The following is a 10,000-nucleotide window of genomic DNA, read 5'->3' on the forward strand; positions in this document are numbered from 1 at the left end:
TGCGGGAGGTGCTGGACAACATGTTTCGGAACAATCCGGAACGGCAGTCGGTCATCCAGTACCGTTTCACCGACTAGAACCTGCTCTCCTGCCCGTACGTCTGCTCCCTGGAGCCCCCACCGCCCCCCTTCCCTGCATCCCCTGGGGTTCAGAGGGAAGGAGATTGGGGGCGGACCAGGCCCCACCTCTGCCGCCTGCCAGCTCCACCTAGATACTTTTATGACAAACAACAGCAACAAAAAAGCGTCTAAGCTGCAGGCCTCCTCAGGCTTCTGGTCACACTCTGGGCAGAGTGGATGGTTTTAATGCCAGCGGCGGCCATCTTAGGAGGCTCTCCTGCCGGGTTTTAATGCCAGCGGCGGCCATCTTAGGAGGCTCTCCTGCCGGGTTTTGATGCCAGCGGCGGCCATCTCAGGAGGCTCTGTGCGGCGAGCTGGGAGGGCGCTGACTGAGGCTCAGGCCCGTTTGCCGTTGCGTTGTCCGGGAAAACCTGCCTTGCCACACGCATCCGTGGTTAACTCGCTCTGCATCCCGGCTGCTAACGCCAACACCCGACTTTTAAAATCAGTTTTTTTTTTCTTCGACCTGCTCCCCCCCCCCCCCCCCCACCCAATAAAAACTAAAGAAACACACTCCCTGTCTCCCAAAGAGAGCTTTAGAAGGACTTGGAAACAAAATATTTTATTTTTGTTTATAGGATCCATAGCCATATGTGACTATTTGTCCTGTCCCCTGATTGGTGTAAACAATCACACGGTCTGCTCTGCACCTCTCCATCGGTGTCGTTCATTGGCCAGTCACTGGTCCGGGGTCAGACGAGCAGCCGGTAGAGAAGTGGACGAGTCGGTGTCAGGGGTTTGGGGTTTTCAGCGGGGGTTCGGGGGACTCGTGTTGCATTGTGGGGCGGCAGGACACCACGTCACAGCCGCAGGGAATCCGCCCTCATAACCGTGCCTTCAGAAACTGCTGCGAATAAACGCAGTCTTTCAAAATAAATTAATGAAAATACTCACATGTATATATTTATATTCAGAGCAGTGGTATGTTATTTATTATGGATTATATTTAACTTACTCAACCCATACTTTTTAGTCCTGTAGTGTTGAACTACAAGTAGGGTCACGGGTCAGGTAGCGTTCTAACGAGGTCACATGATGTTCTGCCCATCCCCCATTGGTTGGTTTCCTGCCCAATTCCACCAATCCAAACTGAATTGCAGCCTAGGCGAAACCATGGAGCTTAGCTGTTGGAAAATGTGATGGACAGTGCTTGTTACTTGTATTCATCTTTCGATAAAAAATTAAAAATGAGTTCTTGGTTTCACTCCTTGATTACAAATTCTCAGGGAAGTGGGCACAGTGATTTTTTTTTTTCCGCTGGATGATGGGGAATTGGTTTTTAATGTTGGATTTTTGAACCTCCCGGGCTGAATTCTCACATATCAGAAGCACGAGTCCGTAAGCCTCACCCGCATGCAGTTGGTGATTTGAGTCGAGCTCGAGACAACGTGGTTTCTCCCAGATCTATGCGTTTCCATAGCAATAATATCTGTGTGACTGTCAATAAAAAATAAAAAAATAATAAATGAGACCTTGGGCTCCTGTTCAGTATGTGTGTGAGAACCAGGTCCTCAGATCACTGGTTAGCGTTTCCCATGTGGACTGACCTGCTGTAAAAACGTCATAAATACAGAAACATTTTAACAGGTCCCATATTTTTACATCAAGCCTTGTGTCCTGTGCGCCTGTAAATAGAATGGGACGAAAGCAATTTGTCTTATCAATACTAATATTGTCGTTTGTATAATTATTATTGTTGCTATAATTATTTGTTATTTATATTTAAGGGACACTAGTGGAATTTTTTTTTTTTTTTTTTAATTATAATCCTGTTCTGTAGTTTAGTCAGATAAAGGTTGTGTCAGGGACTTTTAATTTACAAACAAAACAAAAAAAAAAGTGTATCGTAACCTGCCACCAAATATATTGCACTGTTCTTTACTGCTGTGTGGGGTTGGTCTTCTCATTTTCATTTTTTCATTAAAAAAAAAAAAACCAAGAACATTTTGTATTTTTTTTTTTTTTTTTTTTTTCTTTTTTTTTTTTTTTTGACCCAGACCCAAGTTCAATTTTCCGGACTTGTTATTTCGTTTTTTTTCCAGTCGAAACTTCATATTGCAGAGTGCTAACGAAGTGTTCTGTACCTGAAGCTACGCACTGTGTGTGATTCTCAGGAAGAAGCCTTACCATGTGACCTGTCTTAGCCAGTCGTTTTACAGCACTGGTCCGGTTGGGTTTTTGCAGCTCAACCAACCAATGACAACGGTGACAACAAGAGATCTGCAAATTCTGTTCTGCTCTTGTCTGGAAAAGCGCTCTTGTTTTTTTCTTACTGGAGGCTTGATATTGTGGGCTTTTTTTTTTTTAAATCATCTTTTTCCATCAGGAGTTATATTGGTTTTGCCTTCTTAGTGCAAAGCTCAAAATCTTTTTCATGAAAATAACTTTTTTTTACATTTCTATTTGTGAGCCTGTTCTCTGCAGTCTTGGGGCAGGTCTGGGCTTTGCACTAATGCTGCAAAACACTGATCTAAACCCCAGGTCAATGGCAGTCGCAGAAGATAGGGGTGGCTACCTGCATATTTACAGCTTATTGGACCGCATTATTTGTTCTTATGCAGTATTTTATCTTTGTCCAAACAGACCTGGACGCAAATACTTTTCTGCATTGCCTGGTGTATTGGAACAAATGAAATGATCCCAAAAAGGTTAAACCCCGCCCATCTGGCGCTCCCTGCAGGCTCAAACGCACCAGTCCAGAATGGAAAATGGATATTGTGAATATTGTGAATATTGTGAGTTAAGTGCACTCAGAATGGCCGAAAGGAATAAGCAGTCTGTTTTGTGCCCATGTTTAACTGACAGCTGTAAGCCCTCATTTTACCACCTTTTAAAGTTTTATGTGCAAAAACCATCTCCATCCTTCCCTACCCTTGGCAAATACCGCATTCATATAAATTATTGCTAACAGTAATAAAAAATACAAAAAAAAAAAAAAATGCTACTGATTGTATTTTATGGTTTATTTTTCCTGTAAAACTGTTGAGCTGCACTTTCTGGGGTCGCTTTTGTTTTTCTATGTATTTATATTTTAGATCAAAGTGTATATATTGTAAACGATTGTGCCTTTTGACTAATTCCTAAAAACAACACACAAAAAAAGTTTTCTATACATAACGGAAGGAAATATTGTATTGCAATCTTGATTTTGTTGACCGACAAAATAAAAACTCAAAGATTGCTGAAAAAGCATCTGTTGATTACTTCCTAAATATGTTTGTCTTGTCTGTCTAAGTAAGTGTCATTTTATTTTGACTGGAATGCAACATATTGCTTTGTTTAGACTTCTGTCAAATGTGTCCACTTTGAACATGTGACTTCATGTTGCACTTCCACACGTTTTGTGAGTTTATATTATGTTTTAATTCTATTTAAGTCGTTTTAACAAGCATTTATTGATGGGTGGTGCAATCTCAGTTTAAAATAATATTTAACCGTTGTTCTTGTAGAACTCCCCAGTGTCGTGCTGTGACGACAGTGAAAATATAGCTTATCCTCTGAGGTCTGATGTAGGGTTACGACCATTTCAATCGTTTGTTTTACGATTGGTACTGCTAACTGAAGTTATCTTGACTTTTTACATTGTATGTGATTGAAATGGATGTTTTGGCTCATTGCTGCTATTCCAGTTTGGCTCACGAAGACGAGCTTTGCGAATGCCTGTCTTTGAACCAGAACACGCTAACCGACCCCGTTATTCAAGACAACGTAGAGGTTAACCATTTTTAACAAAACAATATCTTGAAGGGAAACGGTTTCCGAAAATAAAGTTTTGTTCATAACACGATCTATGTCGTAACAACGATGACAGCAGCGTAGACTTACTTATTTGGCCGTGGGCGCGCGCTGGAAGCGCCTCCAATGAAAATGCGAGGAGCTGGTCACATGGCCGTTTTTATTTCTCTTCATCTTGAAGCGGGGGGGGGGAGTGGTAGTTTGAGCGGATGCAGCAGTCAGGCAGAGAATACAGATGCCTCTCTCGGCTGAGCGCTCAGGAAGAGACCTAGCGGGGCTGTTTTAAACGCTGCTTTATTACACAGCATCGGGTTTGATTTGATGGCGGAGCTGTTCGGGAAGTGAGCGGAAAGTAACGTTACACCAAGCCGGAGAGTGGTGGTTGCACATAAAGGCAGCGCCGGGGGAAGCCGTTGTGTTTTGACGAACCCTACGATAAGGATGTTTTCCAGAAAGAGAAAGGAGTTGATTAAAACGCCGTCGATCTCAAAGCGGAGCCCCACAGTTGGACCACACAACTCTACTGTAAGTCACTCTACGATCTGAGCACAGCGACAGACTGACTTAACGTAACCGTGACCAATATTCCACGTCCCATTCGCATTTCTCGTACCGGGGGAAAAAGTTAGCTCAAACAATTAATTGAAAGTAAGTGGCTTCTATGCTCAACTCGAACTGACAGGAAGTGTAATTTTCAACGTGTGTTTTTTTCTAGTGTGCCAATTGGCCTTTATGTAGGTTAAGTGATTTCATGTTTTGTGTAGCCCTAAAGATGACGCCTTCCCTTCCTGCAGTAGTTAGCTCGCCTTAAAATGTACTTTCTGTGCCGTGCAGTATAGAAAAGTAACGTTGGTTTACTTACGTTAGAACACAGATCTAAGTTAGCTGAAATGTAATGGTTGGATGTCTAACGTTATTTAAATGTAGTTGTATACTTCAACTTCTCTATTTGTCGACTGCGAATTGGTTACCCATAACTTAAATGTTTTATTATTCGGTAGCCAGGTTAATTCGAGTGCACAACCACGAGTTCGATGCATTCAATAGCAATGAAATGTTATTTAACACGCGCTGCATTTGACTTGCGGCAACTAGTTTACATTTCCAAGTATTTCGTGGAAGATAGCGTGATTGGTTGTAATTAACGTAGGTTATATCTGCATTTGTTTTATACTTTAGTATTAAGCAAGCTTGCTGCAACTCATAGGCTTTAATTTATTCAATCCAGCTATTTAAACATCCAAAATGGAGTCAACAGAAATATTTAAAATCAAATGGTTAATCGTTGCCCTGTATATTGACATATGGATATTGGCCTAGACCAACATTGGACCTGCTGAAAGTCCGATACGACTCTTAATTATATTTTTATGGTAATATTCATTTGCATGTGGACAGAAATTATACATCACAATTAAACCGATACCAGGCATTGCACTTTTTAAAAAAAAATTTCTTAGATAATTAACTTCCATATGAAGTCTCTTGAAAGCCTATTAATATAAACCGTTTTAAAAGCGTTGATGCATTCCTGTCACCACCGCTGTCAAAATCGAGCAGGTGTTCTGCGGTTCTCTCTGCAGCGACACCTGCCGGCAGGTTTCCGTCCTGTCAGGGGATTTTCCGCCCGTTGCCGTTGCCGCCCAGGCAAACGTACAGGAAGTCCACGTAGCGCGTTTCCTGTACACACACTTATCCAGATCAGGGACTCTTGCTTTTGTTGTAGAGTTTCAGTGCTATGGGGAGGGAAAAACCACTCAGGCCTGCCAGTGACTTCAGTGTTGTTTGAAGGCTTATTTGGGTCTGTATTCGGCCGTTTTTAACAGTAACAAAACTTGAAAGAGGAGTGCAATATTCAGGCTAACTGTGAATGCTCATTACGTTACATTATATGCATTTGGCAGACACTGTTCCCCAGAGCGACCTACAACAAAGTGCAAACCCATAACTGAAAGAGGGAAGTACTATTTTGTGTGCTTTGGGCCTTATATTCCTTATATTCCTTTGTCATCAGATGAATCTACAAAAAAATCAATAAAAAAACATTTTAGCACTAGAGCATAATGTACAGTTATGTAGGAACGACAATAAAACGCTTAGACAGCCAAAGAAAAGCAGCAATGTCCCTCCATTTGATGTAAAAATGGTAAATTGTGAAGCTACTGGCACCTCTGTTCGCTGGAATATTTGCATGGCTGTGCAGCACAGACCTCGTGCGGAAGGAGTTGCACAACAACGCCTTGTGAAAATGTGTCACTGTCTGTCAACAGGCTTGTGTCTGTCTGCCCGCCCGCCCGCCTGTCTGTCTGTCTGTGTGTCTGTGCGTCTGCTTCTCTGGGCAAGGGTGAAGTCCAGCCAAAAGGCTGAACATTTATGGATGTACGATCACAAGGCCATGAGCAGTCCTTGTGAATATAGCCACATATCAAGTCAGAAAGCTCTGTGAATATAGCCGCATATCCAGTCAGAAAGCTCTGTGAATATAGCCGCATATCCAGTCAGAAAGCTCTGTGAATATAGCCGCATATCCAGTCAGAAAGCTCTGTGAATATAGCCGCATATCGAGTCAGAAAGCTCTGTGAATATAGCCGCATATGGGGCAGAAGGCTGTTGAATACAGCCGCATGACGTGTGAAATTTGTGAATGTAGCAACATATGCGATCGCCTTTACTTCTTTGGCACCTGGGTGAGGCACGGTGGCCATTTTGTGCCAGAGCACTCCCCCCTGGTGCGGAGGGGCGTTTCTTTGTTTCATAATTTAATGTGCATCTGAATAGGGACTGATGCATGAACATAGATGGTTTGAGAGTCTGAGGCCGTGCATCACAGCATTTATAGCACACGCTGACTGGGATGATTTCTTTGGGACATGGCAACGGAGAATTCCAATTGGCCTCTTGTCCCAAGTTTTTTTTATTACACGGGTGTATCGTCTTAAAGGGTTAGATTATAGCTGAGGTCGTTTGAGGGCATGATGTTACATAATAATGTAAACGTGAAAAGATCACTGAATACATAAAGATATTAGCAGCATGGAGTGGTAAAATTCAGCATTAAGCAAAGTTAAACTGGAGATGATTTGGTAGCAAGTTCAGATGGCCATTTTTTCCATCTTTTTTGCCTTCCTCTCTCTCTCTGATGTTTGAAGTCCTCATCGACAATTTTACATTTGTTTTTCATCACCCACTTATCTCCATGGTTACTAACATCCTGTTGCCAGGAGCCGACTCCCCCTTATCCCCCACAATATCACTCTCTCTGAGCTGATCTCTCCACAACTGAGCTGATCTCTCCGCAAACTGAGCTGATCTCTCCGCAAACTGAGCTGATCTCTCCGCAAACTGAGCTGGTCTCTCCGCAAAACTGAGCTGATCTCTCCGCAAACTGAGCTGATCTCTCCGCATTCTGACCTCACCCTGTTTTAGTCTGGCCGTTCACTCCATCGTAACTGCATGCCTCATAACCATTCACCTTTTCTCTTCCCGTTTTCTCTCACTCTTTCCATCCCTCCATTTCTCTCCCTCCCTCTCTCCCTCCCTCCCCCCCTGTGTAACCAGCTCTCCATTCTCCAGGAGCAACCCCGCAGGGATGGCCTGGACTCAGACCCCTCCTGTGTGGCCCCGCCCGCAGCGGGCCTGCTGGAGCCCGGCTCCTCCCCCTGCCCTCTGCAGGGCCGTCTGACTGGCTGCCCGTCGCCGGGGGCGACCCTGAGGCGGCCGACGGGCCTGAGTCGGCACGCCAGCGCGGCCGGAGCCTGGGGCTTCAGCAAGGCCCGGGGGGCGGCGGCCTCGTACAGCCCCGCCCCCGACGGCCCGGCCGAGGGGGGCGTGGCCATCGACGTGACGGACATCCCGCCGCTGCTGCGCGATGTCGCGCGATTCGCCGAGGCCGTGGAGAAGCTGAAGGACGTCGTGATGGAAGAAGGTGAGAGGGACACAGCGCTGCTGCGCGATGTCGCGCGATTCGCCGAGGCCGTGGAGAAGCTGAAGGACGTCGTGATGGAAGAAGGTGAGAGGGACACAGCGCTGGGGGAGGTGTGGTCTGGGGGAAGGTGAGAGGGACACAGTGCTGGGGGAGGTGTGGTCTGGGGGAAGGTGAGAGGGACACAGTGCTGGGGGAGGTGTGGTCTGGGGGAAGGTGAGAGGGACACAGCGCTGGGGGAGGTGTGGTCTGGGGGAAGGTGAGAGGGACACAGTGCTGGGGGAGGTGTGGTCTGGGGGAAGGTGAGAGGGACACAGTGCTGGGGGAGGTGTGGTCTGGGGGAAGGTGAGAGGGACACAGTGCTGGGGGAGGTGTGGTCTGGGGGAAGGTGAGAGGGACACAGTGCTGGGGGAGGTGTGGTCTGGGGGAAGGTGAGAGGGACACAGTGCTGGGGGAGGTGTGGTCTGGGGGAAGGTGAGAGGGACACAGTGCTGGGGGAGGTGTGGTCTGGGGGAAGGTGAGAGGGACACAGCTGCTGGGGGAGGTGTGGTCTGGGGGAAGGTGAGAGGGACACAGTGCTGGGGAGGTGTGGTCTGGGGGAAGGTGAGAGGGACAGTGCTGGTGGAGGTGTGGTCTGGGGGAAGGTGAGAGGGACAGTGCTGGTGGAGGTGTGGTCTGGGGGAAGGTGAGAGGGACACAGTGCTGGTGGAGGTGGGGTCTGGGGGAAGGTGAGAGGGACACAGTGCTGGTGGAGGTGTGGTCTGGGGGAAGGTGAGAGGGACAGTGCTGGTGGAGGTGGGGTCTGGGGGAAGGTGAGAGGGACACAGTGCTGGGGGAGGTGTGGTCTGGGGGAAGGTGAGAGGGACAGTGCTGGTGGAGGTGTGGTCTGGGGGAAGGTGAGAGGGACACAGCGCTGGGGGAGGTGTGGTCTGGGGGAAGGTGAGAGGGACACAGCGCTGGGGGAGGTGTGGTCTGGGGGAAGGTGAGAGGGACACAGCGCTGGGGGAGGTGTGGTCTGGGGGAAGGTGAGAGGGACAGTGCTGGTGGAGGTGTGGTCTGGGGGAAGGTGAGAGGGACACAGTGCTGGGGGAGGTGTGGTCTGGGGGAAGGTGAGAGGGACAGTGCTGGTGGAGGTGTGGTCTGGGGGAAGGTGAGAGGGACACAGTGCTGGGGGAGGTGTGGTCTGGGGGAAGGTGAGAGGGACAGTGCTGGTGGAGGTGTGGTCTGGGGGAAGGTGAGAGGGACACAGTGCTGGGGGAGGTGTGGTCTGGGGGAAGGTGAGAGGGACAGTGCTGGGGGAGGTGTGGTCTGGGGGAAGGTGAGAGGGACAGTGCTGGTGGAGGTGTGGTCTGGGGGAAGGTGAGAGGGACACAGTGCTGGGGGAGGTGTGGTCTGGGGGAAGGTGAGAGGGACAGTGCTGGGGGAGGTGTGGTCTGGGGGAAGGTGAGAGGGACAGTGCTGGTGGAGGTGTGGTCTGGGGGAAGGTGAGAGGGACACAGTGCTGGGGGAGGTGTGGTCTGGGGGAAGGTGAGAGGGACAGTGCTGGTGGAGGTGTGGTCTGGGGGAAGGTGAGAGGGACAGTGCTGGTGGAGGTGTGGTCTGGGGGAAGGTGAGAGGGACACAGTGCTGGGGGAGGTGTGGTCTGGGGGAAGGTGAGAGGGACAGTGCTGGTGGAGGTGTGGTCTGGGGGAAGGTGAGAGGGACAGTGCTGGGGGAGGTGTGGTCTGGGGGAAGGTGAGAGGGACAGTGCTGGTGGAGGTGTGGTCTGGGGGAAGGTGAGAGGGACAGTGCTGGTGGAGGTGTGGTCTGGGGGAAGGTGAGAGGGACACAGTGCTGGTGGAGGTGTGGTCTGGGGGAAGGTGAGAGGGACACAGTGCTGGGGGAGGTGTGGTCTGGGGGAAGGTGAGAGGCACACAGTGCTGGGGGAGGTGTGGTCTGGGGGAAGGTGAGAGGGACACAGTGCTGGGGGAGGTGTGGTCTGGGGGAAGGTGAGAGGCACACAGTGCTGGGGGAGGTGTGGTCTGGGGGAAGGTGAGAGGGACACAGTGCTGGGGGAGGTGTGGTCTGGGGGAAGGTGAGAGGGACACAGTGCTGGGGGAGGTGTGGTCTGGGGGAAGGTGAGAGGGACAGTGCTGGGGGAGGTGTGGTCTGGGGGAAGGTGAGAGGGACAGTGCTGGTGGAGGTGTGGTCTGGGGGAAGGTGAGAGGGACACAGTGCTGGGGGA

General features: G+C 48.9%; 2 protein-coding genes across 4 annotated transcripts in view; both read left to right on the forward strand.

The window, feature by feature from the left end:
• LOC133128593 (protein strawberry notch homolog 2-like) overlaps positions 1–3,331 on the forward strand; it is a 29,443-nt gene extending 26,112 nt beyond the window's left edge. For all 3 annotated transcript variants that reach the window (XM_061242235.1, XM_061242236.1, XM_061242237.1), the window contains one exon: positions 1–3,331. This exon is cut by the window's left edge and continues 744 nt beyond it. In XM_061242235.1, coding sequence (XP_061098219.1) covers positions 1–77 — 77 coding nt within the window. In that variant the 3' untranslated portion in view covers positions 78–3,331.
• Positions 3,332–4,059: 728 nt separating this feature from the next.
• LOC133128088 (rho GTPase-activating protein 45-like) overlaps positions 4,060–10,000 on the forward strand; it is a 32,202-nt gene continuing 26,261 nt past the window's right edge. Inside the window, 2 exon segments of the mRNA XM_061241345.1 lie at positions 4,060–4,379; positions 7,428–7,779. Coding sequence (XP_061097329.1) covers positions 4,296–4,379; positions 7,428–7,779 — 436 coding nt within the window. The 5' untranslated portion in view covers positions 4,060–4,295.

The sequence above is a fragment of the Conger conger genome, chromosome 5 (genome assembly GCF_963514075.1).
Source record: "Conger conger chromosome 5, fConCon1.1, whole genome shotgun sequence".
In the NCBI taxonomy this organism is placed as follows: Eukaryota; Metazoa; Chordata; class Actinopteri; order Anguilliformes; family Congridae; genus Conger; species Conger conger.